General features: G+C 41.3%; 1 protein-coding gene across 9 annotated transcripts in view; it reads left to right on the top strand.

Moving 5' to 3' along the window:
• PTPRT (protein tyrosine phosphatase receptor type T) overlaps positions 1–13,796 on the top strand; it is a 1,323,147-nt gene that overhangs the window by 1,093,928 nt on the left and 215,423 nt on the right. For all 9 annotated transcript variants that reach the window (XM_020998700.2, XM_020998699.2, XM_020998698.2 and 6 more), the window contains one exon: positions 7,791–8,064. In XM_020998700.2, coding sequence (XP_020854359.1) covers positions 7,791–8,064 — 274 coding nt within the window. The remainder of the gene's footprint in view (positions 1–7,790; positions 8,065–13,796) is intronic.

Genomic DNA, 13,796 nt, shown 5'->3' with positions numbered 1-13,796 from the left:
GAGAAGGGTGTGAAGGAGAAACAGATTTGGTAACTGATTGGATGTATGAAATAAGGAAAAGTGAGGAATCCAGGATAATCCAGAGGTTGCAAACCTGAGAGACCCCCGCCCCCCGAATTTTACAGGTGAGTGAACTAAGGCCAAGAAAGGTAAAAGTAAAGTTCAAGGTTACCCAGATAGTAAGTGACAGAGCCAGGATCCAAACCCAGGTCCTGGGATTCCAAAAGTCCATCGCACTTTCCATTGCACTAAACTAATGATGGAAGGGACCTTAGAGGTCATCTAATCCAGTATAGTCACTTTACAGATAAGGAAACTGAGGCCCAGTATCAATAAATGACTTGCCAAAGGTCACAAAGGCAGTAAATTTCTCCAACTCAGACCCTGTGGCGACAAGTTCAGTGCTCATACACTGTACCGTGATGCCTCCTAACAGAATGTAAGCCACTGGAGGGTAGAAATGCCTTGAGTTTGTCTTTGTATTCCCGGAGCCTAGCACAGTGTCCAGTTAATTGTTGTTCAGTCCTGTCCGACTCTTCCTGACCCCATGGTCCATACTGACCATGACAAAGATGCTGGAGTGGTTGGCCATCTCCTTCTCCCGTGGTTTGAGACAGAGGTATAGTGACTTGCCCAGGCTCACACAGCTAGTGTCTGAGGCTGTATTTGAACTCAGGTCTTTCTTGCTCCAGGCCCAGTACTTTTTCCACAGAGCCACCTAGTTGTTCCTCATCTATTTAATAGCTGGTGTTTAATAAATGCTTGCTGAATTAAATTGAATTTGAATTGGATCCAACTCCCAGGACAGTGCTTCTCTCCCAGCCCCCAGCCATATTACCATTAGGACCAGACTGGGTGAGAACCTTTAAGCACTCAGAGAAGGCCTTAGTAGTACCCAAGAGGTATAGGCTTAATTCATCTGCCTGCTCAAATCGAAGTTTCTGTGAAACCATCTGTGAAACAATTTATTTGGGAGAATTGAGAAGAAAACAGCTTTCCACATTACATTATTCCTTAAGTTCTTGTTTTCTATAACCTAAATACAATTCAAAACCAGACCTATTTAAGCTACAACTAGTGCAGCATCGTCCCCTCCTCCTGGTAGTCAGGAGAAAGCAGCCCTGACTTAATTAGCCTGGAGAAGAACCATTAGAAAAGTATTCCTACCCCAGGGCTCAGTGTGAATAATTTGTGTGCCGGGCTCTGGGTGTCTTCTCAAATAGCATTGTTAATACACCTTGTCTTTGTGAGAGTGAGCTTTGGCTGGCACTGTTCTTTTATTCATGATTTCCCTGGGTAAGGTAACCATTAAGAGCTCACAAATTATTTGCAACAAGTCTTTCGCTTCCAATTCTACTGTTTAAGGCAAGAATGGGACATCTTTCCCAAAGCCTGTGGGATGTGCCTCTGTGATGATTTCAAAGACCTTGTTTTCCAGAAGTGTACCTGACTACGGTTAATTATTGCATGAAGGAATGCATGGGAGGAAATCTCCCTCCACCCACCACAAAATCACTGCTTTCAAGGGTGTCTTAGAAGGTTGAAAGTGATTCTAGGGAACTTCTTTTTGGCTTCCTAGGAGAGCCAGGCTTCTTTAGCCAACTGAAAAGTTGGCCAGGTACAGAGCCTTTACTGTATAACAGTCATTGTAGGCTGATAAGACAACTCTAAATCAAGCCTCCCAACCTGGTATTTGTCCATGGTCCTCCTGCTACCATGGAAGGAGTCAGCCCCAGGGATGGAGAGAACCCCTGGGAATGGGCAGTTAAGTTGTGTGTCAGGAGAAGAAAGATTTTAAGTTATCCTGGTTCATGGAAAATCATAGAACCATTTAGTTTAATACCCTGTTTTGCAAATAAGGAAATTGTGCCCAAGGTCACATAGCTTTTAAAGGACAGAAGGGAGCCTGGAACCCAGACCTTCAGACTTCCATGTTTATCTACCTCAGTAGGCTTCCTCCTTGAAACGGTCTTATTGGATGCCTCCAGCAAACTCCCTTCTCAAAGAAAGTCTCAGAGGTTCACTCGGAATCACTCTAGAGTAGAAGCTGGCCCAGCTTCACATAAGGGGTCACCTAATGTCAAGTCAAGAGAATGAGCATTTTTTTTATTTTTTTACATGTGCAATCGTGGTAAAATACTTCCATATTAGTCATTTTGTACAAGAAGACTCAAAAGAAAAAGAATGAAAGAGAGTGAAAAATAATGTATTTCAGATTGTATTCAAACAATATCAGTTCTTTTTCTGGAGGTGGATAGTATTTTTCATCATGAGTCATTTGGGGTTGTCTTGGATCATTGTATTGCTGAGAATAGCTAAAGAATTTATAGTTTTTCATCATACAATATTGCTGTTACTGTGTACACTGTTGTCCTGGTTCCGCTCACTTCACTATGCATCAGTTCATCTAAGTCCAGATTTTTCAGAATCATTCTACTTATCGTTTCTTATAGCACAACAATGTTCCATCACTATCATATGCCACAGCTCATTTAGCCATTTCCCAGTTGAGAGGCATCCCTTCAATTTCCAGTTCTTAATCACCAAAAAAAGAACTGCTGTGAATATTTCTCGAACAAGTATTAATTCAGTGCTTCCTATGTGCCAGGCACTATACTAAGCCTGGGAAATAGGAAGAAAGGCCAAAAACATAGTCCCTCCTTTCAAAGAGGTCAATGGGGGAGCCTAATGAGGGAGATGGTATGGAAGAAAAGAGAAGACAGAAGTCATTGAACATCGAGTTCTCATTTCAGGGGGTAAAGACAGAGATGAATGGACATCTGTGCCACTTCCTGGTAGCAGGAAGTAAATTCTACAGATTGTTGTTCAATTGTTCAGTTGAGTCTGACTCTGTGACCCCATGGATGATCCTTGGGATAGCCACAAGAATGAAGCAAAGGGACAATATAGCCAAGTGAACATTGTGTGAGCTTGGGCTAGAGGAAAGCTCTCTGAAGATGTCTCTGAGTATTTTATTTTGAAGAAAAGTGCCATGTTTATCTGCTCTTTGGTTGTGGCTTCACAGGTCCTTGGCTCCCCTGTTGCTTTTTGAGCTTTTGTGTGTATTGGTTTGTGGAACATGGTAGGTTTCAGGAGCGTGTATCTTGCTTCTCCTGAATTTTTTATTAAAATCAAAACCAAAACATAGCTTCTGCTGTAGGGTCCAGCTTTTGCCCAGTCATCTCTTTGGGTGGTAGTATTTAGAAATAGCAAACTCAAAAGGCATATTCTGTGAAGTCAGTGGGCTTTGTATCTTTAGAAAATTTGATCTTAAGGTATATGTAGTAAATTCAATTTTTGATTTTTTGGGGGGAAAATTCCTAATTCCTCCTCCAAACTCCATCAAACTAGAAATGACCATTTTCTCTCTCCCTCATTTGACCTCATAGCATGTTGTTTTCCTTTCATGTGCTTATATTTAAACTGGCATCATATTAATCTGGCTGTATGTCTTACCTCCCTTACTAGATTTAAGCTCCATGAGGAAAGGGGCCATGCCTGCATCTCTATGTCTTCCCTACTTTTACTAGGGATTAACTGCCTTCTGGAGACTTCTAGGAAAAGGCCACCAAAGATCAATATGGGTTACATTTTTTGCATTTATAGGCAAGAATGTGACTTTATGTTCTTAAGGTATTCTCAATTATTAGTACGTTGAGCTCTACAGATTTTCCATGACATGTCATCATCTATTTGGTGATAGTTGAAGTTTTGTTATTTACAATCTGTGTAACGAAAACAGCAATGACTTGTTAGCCAAATGCAACTGACAGTTAAGGTTTGGGAAGTGTTTTGCTTCTCATTTGAACCTTACAACAAACAGCCCTGTGAGATAGGTATCATTATCCCCATTGCACAGATAAGGAAAGTAAGGATCTGAGAGATTAAATAACATGCCTGCTCCCAAGTCCAGGATATCATCCTCTGTGCCACATGACCTCTCTGTGTCTGTGTTTCATAAAATAAATGTATTGTTGAGAAGATGGCTATAAGAATCTCTAAGAAAGGAATCCTGGTTCACCTTTCATTTCTAAAATAGGAAACAAGATTTATTCACACTAAGAACATATATACCACACATGCACATGCATACATGTGCACACACACATATGCACAAGTAAGTGGTTTTGAAAATATTTGAATATTTGACAGGGAAGTTCTTGGTGTAGTAGAAAGAACATGGATACAAGTCAGGAGACTGGGGTTAATCTCACCTCTGCCACTTACTAGCTCTATGACCTTAGGTAAGTCATTTCACTCAGTTTCCTTCTTTATATATATATAAAAAAGAATGGGTTGGGCTTAATGGTTTCTAAGGTTCCTTCAGGCTCTAATATACTATGAATATAAAAGGGTTAAGTGGATGGACAGACTTTTGATATGCCGAAAGCTTAGAGCAAGGCTGGGGGAAGAGTCTGATGACCTTTCCTGAAGATGGAACAATATGAGAAAGGGTAAATATATGAGTAAATATAATCTGTTGTAGGATATTTTAAAGTACTCTCATATTGCCGTCAGAATATTTTCCCTGAAAACGACCATTCCCTTGCAAATTTTCCTGAAGAGTTTATTGCAAGCTCTTCGTGTGAGTTGTAGAAATAGCTTTATTTATGTATGATTTTATCTTTACCTGTAAACTTAAATAAAGCATCTTCTTCTACACATGTATTTGTAGCAAAATGCAGAGGAGACTAAGAATGACATGGGAGGGAAAAAAAGAATACTATTTTCTTTCTTTTTAAAAAAAATGTATATACTAAGAACAGGGTAGCTTACCTTTTCTTCCCTTTTCCTTACAATAACCATAGGCCCTAGTCTCCATGAAAGACAGGACTGAAAACGAATTTATGAGACAAAATCCGAGACATCTAGTGTGTAACAGATGGAAGGGATCCTAGGAGTTCTTAGTAGTCTAGCCTCAAGGACTCAGAATTAAGAGCAAAGTCAGGATTTGAACCCAGGTCTCTATACTCCTCTCCTAGGACTCTCCAGTGCACTGTCTCTTACTTTAGGTTATATCCTCTGCTTGTCTTTAAATAACCTCACACACATGCCTCAGGAGGGACAAAGTGGGAAGTAGTGAGCCTCAGGCAGTGTCTGGGCTCAATCTGAGGCTTAGATTTTAGAAGTGAGGTTCTTAACCCATTGATTTCATTTCTACAGGAGCTGCACTGGGGAGAGGGAAGGAAGGATGTAATATTAATGCAGCCATCCTTTGGGAATGAGATAGGCTTTGTTATTTTGTGTGATTCTAACTAGGCTGGGAATAAAATTTGGGACTCACAAATAGAAAAGAAAAAAGGACTCCTCTGCTACTCCTCCCCAAATCCCAATAATTGTCTATTTCAGAACAAGTAGATCTCTGGCCAAAATAGGACTGCTATGGAAAGAGATGAAAAGGAAGCAAGAAACATACTGCCTGCCTAGCCTGAAGTCTATCTCGTTTTCCTTTGCCTTTTGCCCTTCCCTTATGCAAACCGCTAATCCTCCACAAGCTGAATTTTTTCTTTGCTTTTCTGCCTTTTTTTCAGTGCTTCTGCAAGTGTAGAGGGATTAGCTGAGGTAGGTTCTGCAGAGTGTTTGGGGCTGCTAAGAAGAGAATACTGTGAAAATTTTTAAAAAGCAGACAACTGATAACTGAACTTTTCTCTTTCCCTTCTCACATTGCCTCATGTTTACTTTTATCTGTACACATGTTATGTCCTCAAGAGGAATGTCAGCTCCTTGAGGGTAGACGCTGTTTAGTTTTTTGTCTTTTGAATCCCCAGTGCCTAACATTGTGACTGGCACACAGTAAGTGCTCAATAAATGTTTATTGAATTGAAACCTGCCTCTTTCTAGGTGGCATAATGGATAGAGCAAGTGCCAGGTCTATCAGGAGTCGGGAAGACCTGAGTTCAAAGTCAGCTTCAGATACAGATAAGCTGTGTGACTCTGGGCTACTTTTAGAAGTATTATATTCATTGGGGCAGCTAGAGGGTGCCATGGATAAAGCACTAGCCCTGGAGTCCAAGAGATCAAATCCAGCAGCAGACACTTAACTAGCTGTGTGACCCTGGCAAATCATGTAACTCCAATTGCCTCAAAAAAAAAAAACAAACCAAAAGTAGTAGTGGATTTGTGTAAGGAGGAAACAAACAAAAAGGCAAGCAGGTAGGGAAAGCTGTCCAGATTTTCAACTTTCCAAAGCCGTTTTGTTTGGAGTGAAAACTCAGGATGTGCCCCCTTCCCTTCCCCCCCCCACCTCCCACCTCAGTCCACTCCCCCAGAGACCCACAGACCCATATTATTGTTTGAAAACATTTACTATCTTTCAACCGAGGCTATGGCCCCTTAAGGAAAGCAGGTAGAGAAATGAACAGTTTACCCCTGATGCTCTTGCAGAAGCTGCATTATTCAGCATGAGTGCATCTACTGCAATGTAATGTATTCAGCATAATCTCCCAGTTGTATTCAGAGTCTGATAAAACAGAATCTCAGGACATAGAAGTATAGTACAAAGTAGGGGTTCTCAACCTCAGGGGGTCCATGAATCTGGATAGGAAAAAATGGCATCTTTGTTTTCACTAACCTTTCACTAACTGAAATTTAGTATTTCCTTAAACCAAACTTCTCTCTCAGCTTTGGTTTCTCAACTATTGAAAGGGGTTAATAATAGCACCTACCTCACGGGGTTCTTAGAAGAATCAAATGAGATAACATATGTCAAATGTTTTGCCAAACCTTAAATTGCTATGGAAATGCTAGCTCTTATTAAGAATTTAATTAAAGAAACAGTCATTGTGAGAAGGTCTCCTTGCCTTCCAGACTACCAAAAAGGGTCCATGATAATCAACATATAAGAACCCCCGTATTGGAGAAAAGAGTAGTGTCACAGTAATTAGTTATATGACCTTAGGAAGATCCTCTGGGCTTCAGTTTCTACATCTGGAAAATGAGAGCATTACGCTATATGATTGATAGGGTCCCTTCAGCTCTGGCATTCTGTGACAGTCTGTGACATCCTAGCACATATGCATATTTTCACTGAATTCAGTTCTTCTAGAAGTCGAGGTCCCAAGAAGTCAGGTCAGTAAGTTACATAAGACAAGCGTCATATGACCATGGATTTAGAACTAGAAGGGACAATAGTGGTCATCAGCGCAGCTAGGTGATGCAGTAGATAGAGCTCTGGGTCTGAGGTCTGGAGGACTCATCTTCCTGAATTCAAATCTGGCCTCAGACACTTAGTAGCTGTGTGACCCTGGGCAAGTCACTTAACCTTGTCTGACTTAGTTTCCTCATCTTAAAAATGAGCTGGGAAAGTAGCAAACTATTCCAGTGTCTTTGCCAAGAAAGCTACAAATGGGGTCACAAAGACGCAGACGCAACTGCAATGATTAAACAACAAAAATAGAAGTCATCTAGTTGAGTCCTCTCATTTTATTGATAAGAAAACTGCAGCCCAGATAGGTGAGATAAGTTGCCCAAGGTCACCCAGATGCTGAGTGGTGAGGACTGTGTCTATAAAGGTGTATTTCATTGCATGCAGTCTCCCCACCTTGTTCCCCATCTAATTCTGGAGAATAGAAATTATATGCACATTCTTCTGGGAGGACACATAGCCACTGAAGCAGAGTCGGGGTCAGTAGACTAGCCATTTACCTCATGCAGGGACTCTCCTCCCAAGACACTTCGATTCCAAGGTTCACCTGTGTCCCTGCCTGTTCACCTTTGCCCCTCTTGCCTTTAGCTGTCTGGTGTAACTGAGTTCTTGCTTTACTCATCTTCTTCCTCCCTCCCTTTCCCAGTGTCTATCAGCTGGTCGTCAAGGAAGAGAGGCTCCAGAAAGCTCGGAGGGCTGCAGACCTCATTGAGTGCTTCTCAGTGCCTGTGAGCTACAAGAATGCTTCCAGCCTGGACTCTCTACACTATTTCGCTGCCGAATTGAAGCCTGTCAACCTGCCAGTTACGCAGCCATTCACGGTGGGGGATAATAAAACCTACAATGGCTACTGGAATGCTCCTCTCTCGCCCTTGAAAAGTTACAGCATCTACTTCCAGGCTTTGAGCAAAGCCAATGGAGTGAGTATGGGAAAGGGAACACCAACCTTTCCAGTCTTTTCCATTTTCAAATTCATTAATCTGGTCAAGCAGAGAAGGCTCCCCCTTCTCGGTAGCAACTTCCCTCCAGCCTCAGAAGTGCCCCAGGACTTTCAGTGAGAGGGTCAGAAGGCACGTGGGTGGGCCTTAGCCATCAGTCAGTATTCCCTGGATGACAGAAGTGGGTTTTCAGAATGGCTGCTTTGCAGGTGTAAGAAAGCATGAGATTTGAACTGAGGCCACTATTGAACTGTCCTTTGTCTTATGAGAAAGGGTCATTAATAGATCAAGGTATCAAGAGCCTATGATCTTGCTAGTATGCTCCTCCACAGATGCAGAACACAACCTGTCTATCTATACCTTGTAGTTTTAGAAGTGGCCTGAGACTCAGAGAGGTTGTGACTTACAGATGGCCACACAGCTGGTGAGTATCAGAATATTTGAGCCCTGCTAATTCTGATTACAAGTCCACTACTCTAATCATTGCTTATGAGGGCAGTATATGGGGGATTCAGGTAGAAGAAATATCAGATAAATGAAATCAACAATTCAAGGACCCATGATTCTCTCAACGTGAGCACTCCTGATGCATATCGTAATAAGCGTCTATGCCATATTAGATGATCTTTATTGAGTTTTTGTGGCCCTTGACTCAAGAATGAGAGAATCTGAATCTTTCCCCACCCCACCCCCACCTTGACCATCACTGTCATACTATCCATATAACTTTGGGCAAGTCACTTAACTTCCTTCCCTCCCTCAGGATGGGTTGGGCTAAATGGCCTCTGAGGGTTCTTCCATCTCTAGGAGGTATTTAATGAATGCTAGTTAATTGATTAGGTGGTTGTTCAATTGTTTCAGTAGTCTCTAATCTTCATGACCCCATTGGGAGTTTTCTTGGCAGATACTGGAGTGGTTTGCCATTTGCTTCTCTGGCTCATTTTACAAATAAGGAAACTGAGGAAAACAATAACTGTTTTTGACTTGTCCAGGATTGCATAGCTAGTAAGTGTCTAAGGCCAGATTTGCACTCAGGTCTTCCCAATTCCATAGAAAGAACTTAAGCACTTACTACATGACAGGCACTGAGGAGCTGAGCCTTTGAAATACATATAAAAGCAAAAAAGTATTGCTGGCCCTCAAGGAGTTACATGCTGATAAGGGGAAGCTAGAAATAAAGAGAAACTGAAAAGGAGGAGGGGAGTACTACAAGGGTGTGGCATGGAAGGGCCTGGGACGTGACGTGGAGCATAATAAGATGAAATTACATTGTTCAGAACAGAGGAATCCAGGGGCAGAGTTCAGATTATCCGTGAGGAGGAGGTAGAGATCATGGTCAAAGCAGAGAAAGCATGGCATAGAGCAGACAAGGTGGTGATATCTGATCAACATTTATCGCCTTGTGGACAATGTGATGACATGGCTCTAGGAAGCTTGGCTGGTCTTGTGATGACAGAGAAGTGGTTAGTGTATTGCGGGTTCTTTCTAGCTGGTCAGTGTTTGTTTTATCTACACTGAAGGGCCTCAGTTCAGGAAAGGATGAATTTATATTAAAGTCTCAAACTACATTGTCATTGTCTTATCTCTGATAGTTACTGCTCATTTAAATAAAACTTTTCCTGGATGGAATCTACCTACCAGTCAAGTAGCCAGAAAGTATGCTTCCACCTTACTTCCCATCTTGTCAATGTCCCTCCTGTGGGGAAGGACTGGATTAGGTACTCACTCCAGATAGGTTCTGACCAGCACAAAGCACAGAGATACCTCCCCTGCTCTGATGATTCAACTGGTTAATGCAGCTTAAGGTTTTCATACTCTTGGGGCTAAGAAACACGTTTTTGAAGCTTCATTACCTACCGAGGACCTAAAACGACTTCTTCCCAAATGCCTCCTTCCAGAGACCCTGAGATCTTAAGTGACCTTGGTTTGCTCTGTGTTTCCCCAGTGGCGCTGTGAGTAGAGTTCAGAGCTGGCACGTAGCAGCCGAGGAATGCAATCGGACATTGTTTCTGTTCCACTCCTCACAGAATGATCTCTGCTGAGTCTACTATTCTCCTTAACTCTTTTACCATTAGCCCCCATTGTTTAGTTGAAAAGAGCATAATTAAGAGTTGGACACAAAACAAGTATGCCAAATAAATATAAAACTGGAACCAGAGATACCTCTTGTTGGGCAATGCTATTTTCTGCTGTGTTGTGAGTAAAGAAAAGACTTAGGATCATAGATTTGGAGCCAGTTGGGACTTTACAGGTCATGGAATCACAGCATTTTGGACAAGGAAAGGACTTCAAGCACAATGCAGGTCCAACCCAAATACGATGAAGGTTCCTCTCTATAGTGTACCCAACAAGTAGTCATCCACACTCTGCTTAAAGAGGTGCAGTGATGGGGAACCCACCACCTCCTGAAGTGGCTCCTTTCACCTTGAGAGAGTTATGATTATTAGGAAGCTCATCATTACATCAATCCAGAATTTACCTCTCTTCACATCACTTCCTTTCACACACTTTACTTGCCATCCAAACTGGCCTTCTTGCTACCCCTTTACTCTTGATATTCCATCCTCCATCTCCATTTCTTTGCACAAGCTGCCCACCATGCTTGGAATGTACTTCATCCTCACTTCCACCTCTTAGAATACTCAGGTTTCATCAAAAATCATTAACATGAGCCCATTTCTGCTCTGTCCAGCTGTTAGGCCACCTTCCCCACCCCCCAAAAAATTACCTTGTGTTTGTACATATACGTTTTGTATATACTTATATAGAACTGTATTGTCCCTTCCTCCAGTCCAAATAGAATGCAAGTTCTTTGAGTGTGTGGACCATTTCATTTTTGTCTTTCTATTCTTCAGGTCTAGCACAGATGATGTGTTAAATGAATGCTTTATTAGCTTCTCAAAACTGATACGTGTTGTTCATAGTTCCTAGGCCCTTGAGAGCAAATCACAATATATTTAATTTCTCTTCCAGGTGACAGCCCTTCTGTTACTTGACGACAGCTATCATGTGCCCCCTAAATCTTCCAAAGGCTAAACATCCCCAGTTCCATCACAGTTCCTTAAATCTTTCATCACTCTGGTTGCCCTCTTCTGGGTATTCTTTGACTTATCAAGGACAAGATCAGTTTATTAATGGCCACCTCATATGATCCAATCTCATTTTACAGATGAGAAAACTAAGGCAGGAAGGGGTTAAGCCTTATTCTGGGGTCACATGGGTAGTAAGTAGCAGAGCTGAGATGTGAACTCTGATTAGAAATCCAGTGGTCTTTCTCTTACCATTCCACTAATACAGCATAAAGCTGATCCATTTAAAAGGTGTCTGTCAGAAACTAAGTCAAAAAAGAAAAGTGTGAAGTGAGAGGGTCATTTTTATTTTTCTCTTACACCTTCTTTTTGAACTTCCTAACTAGCATATTTTCCTTTTAAAAGAGCTGTTGGAAAGCCTAGGATGTGTTGAAAGGGGTCATTGTATTTGGAGAACAGCTGTTTTGGATTAAATTAGAGAAAATTATAAGTCACAGAATTTTTGCAAAAAAGTCAGATTTAATTACTTTTAAGCACTTGCTGCTGACAAAATATTTCCAAATAGAGGTGCATCCTGACCTGCTTAGGAACTAGATGTTTAGACCACACAAGTAAAGACTTGAGAGGCGTGGACACTGTCTACATATGGATGAAGAGGGAAGACACTCCCTTTTTCTTCAGAGGGAAGAACTAGAAGGACAGGAAGAAGTTACAGGGGGACCAATTTTAGCCTAGCTCTACTACTTCATCCCAGTGTGACCCTGGGTGAGTTATTGAACCTTTATGGGCCATGGTTCCCTCATCTTTTCCTTATAGATAGATAAATCATTTCTCACAGCAGCAATATTTGAAGGACATTGACAAATTGGAAAATGTCAAGAAAAGAGGGCTAGCAGTTTGGTAAAGAGACTCCAAATCATGTTAGACATAAATGTGGATAGTTGACCTGGACAAGAGAAGACTTATGAGAGACATGATCACTGTTTACTTCTAGCTGAAGAAGTGGGAGGGAGGCAGGGAGCTCAATTGACTCCTCATTTCTCCAGAGGAGAGAACTACTAATAATGATAGGAAAAAGTTATAGGGAGGTGGACCTTGTTTCAGTAGTTGGAAGGAAGACTCCCTAAACTGTGAACAATATCCAATAATCAAATAGGGTATGTTATTTAGTGATATTGCTTCATCATTGGAAGTATTCAAGAAGAGGCTGAATGACCATAGAAGGCAGTTAGAGTAGCTAAAGTAGATAAAGTACTTGACTTGACATCAGAATACCTGAATTCAAATTCCATTTCAGATGATTCCTAGCTGTGTGATACTGGGCAGGTCACTTAATCTCTCTCAGGCTCAGTTTCCTCATCTGTAAAATAGAGATAATAGCCTTAATCTGACAGCATTGTCAGTGTTGTTAAGAGGACCAAATGAGTTGATCTATGTGTGAAGTGTTTTGCTAACCTAAAAGCATTTCTGTTGTTTGTTGTTGTTATTATTGCTAAGGATGCTCTAGAAGAGATATGTACATTGAGTAGGATGCTGAACTAGATGATGTCTAAGGTCTTTTCTTATTCTACAGTTCTAGAGTTCTGTGGATATGCTAGAGTTCTTTAAAAAATAAAGGTTAGTTTCTTAAGAAGTTTAATTATTCAGTCTTACACTCATTCACAATGTTGTTTCCACTGTATTGACATGTCAGTCCATGTCTTCTCTGTAAATAAAACTCCAATATAACAAAATAACAAAGTTGGCTGGGCTTTTAAAAAAAATTAACTAAAAAGCAACTCCTTATGCTTTGGAAAAGTCCAGGAACTGAGGACAGAGAGAGAGGAGAGAAGTTTCAGGTTCAGGGCTGGAGTTTGTACCTGCATGCACTTTGGTACCCAAGTGGTGATTTGAACAGGCAACAGCTACACTGAAAGCAGGCTGGGCAAGGTTACATAGCTCCTGTCATTCTTTTTCCAAAATCTCCTGTCTTCCTCTTACTTTTCTTTCTTTCCTCCTTTTCTCCCTTTTCCTCATTCCTACATTACTGGTCTCTTTATCCTACTCCTTTTCTTTCTCTAGCCCTCAGTCTTCTTTTTTCTTCTCTATATACCTAATCTCCTTTTTTCCCTTCTCCCTTTCACTCTTCCTTTTCCGTTTTTCTCCTTCCCTACTTTTCCTTCTCCTCCTGAAACCTGACTTGTCTGGAAGAAAAGAAGATAGGTGAGAGGCCATGCCCTCATTCACCCACATTGCTGTTAAGTGATAGCCTTCTTACAGCATTGTTTCCAGTAATGAGACCATATATCCATCTGAAAAGGACCCCAGAACATGAACCCCACCCTCCATTTTATGAGAAAGCTGAGGCTTCCAGAGGTTAAGTGACTTTACCCAAGATTATATTGCTAATGTCAAAGGAAGGATTTGAACTGGGGTCCTCTAATTGCAGAAGCAATATTCTTTCCATTATACCAACAGATCCCCTGGGAAAAAACAAAACAAATACCAAAAGTTGTACAATTGACCATTATTGGATAATTGCATCATTGGATATTTCACCCTGGGACTTTCCCCTAACCAAGCCCTACTCTTGAGCTTCCTCATGCCCTGAAGCTGACCTAAGGCCCCCAAAGGCAAAAGATAACCTCTGGTGTCCTACACCCAGCTGGAAATGCTTAATTAATTTTTGTCAGCTAAACCAAGCAT

The sequence above is a fragment of the Phascolarctos cinereus genome, unplaced genomic scaffold, assembly GCF_003287225.1.
Source record: "Phascolarctos cinereus isolate Bilbo 61053 unplaced genomic scaffold, phaCin_HiC Scaffold_2;HRSCAF=192, whole genome shotgun sequence".
Classification (NCBI taxonomy): domain Eukaryota; kingdom Metazoa; phylum Chordata; class Mammalia; order Diprotodontia; family Phascolarctidae; genus Phascolarctos; species Phascolarctos cinereus.
This window is presented reverse-complemented; position numbering and strand designations above follow the sequence as displayed.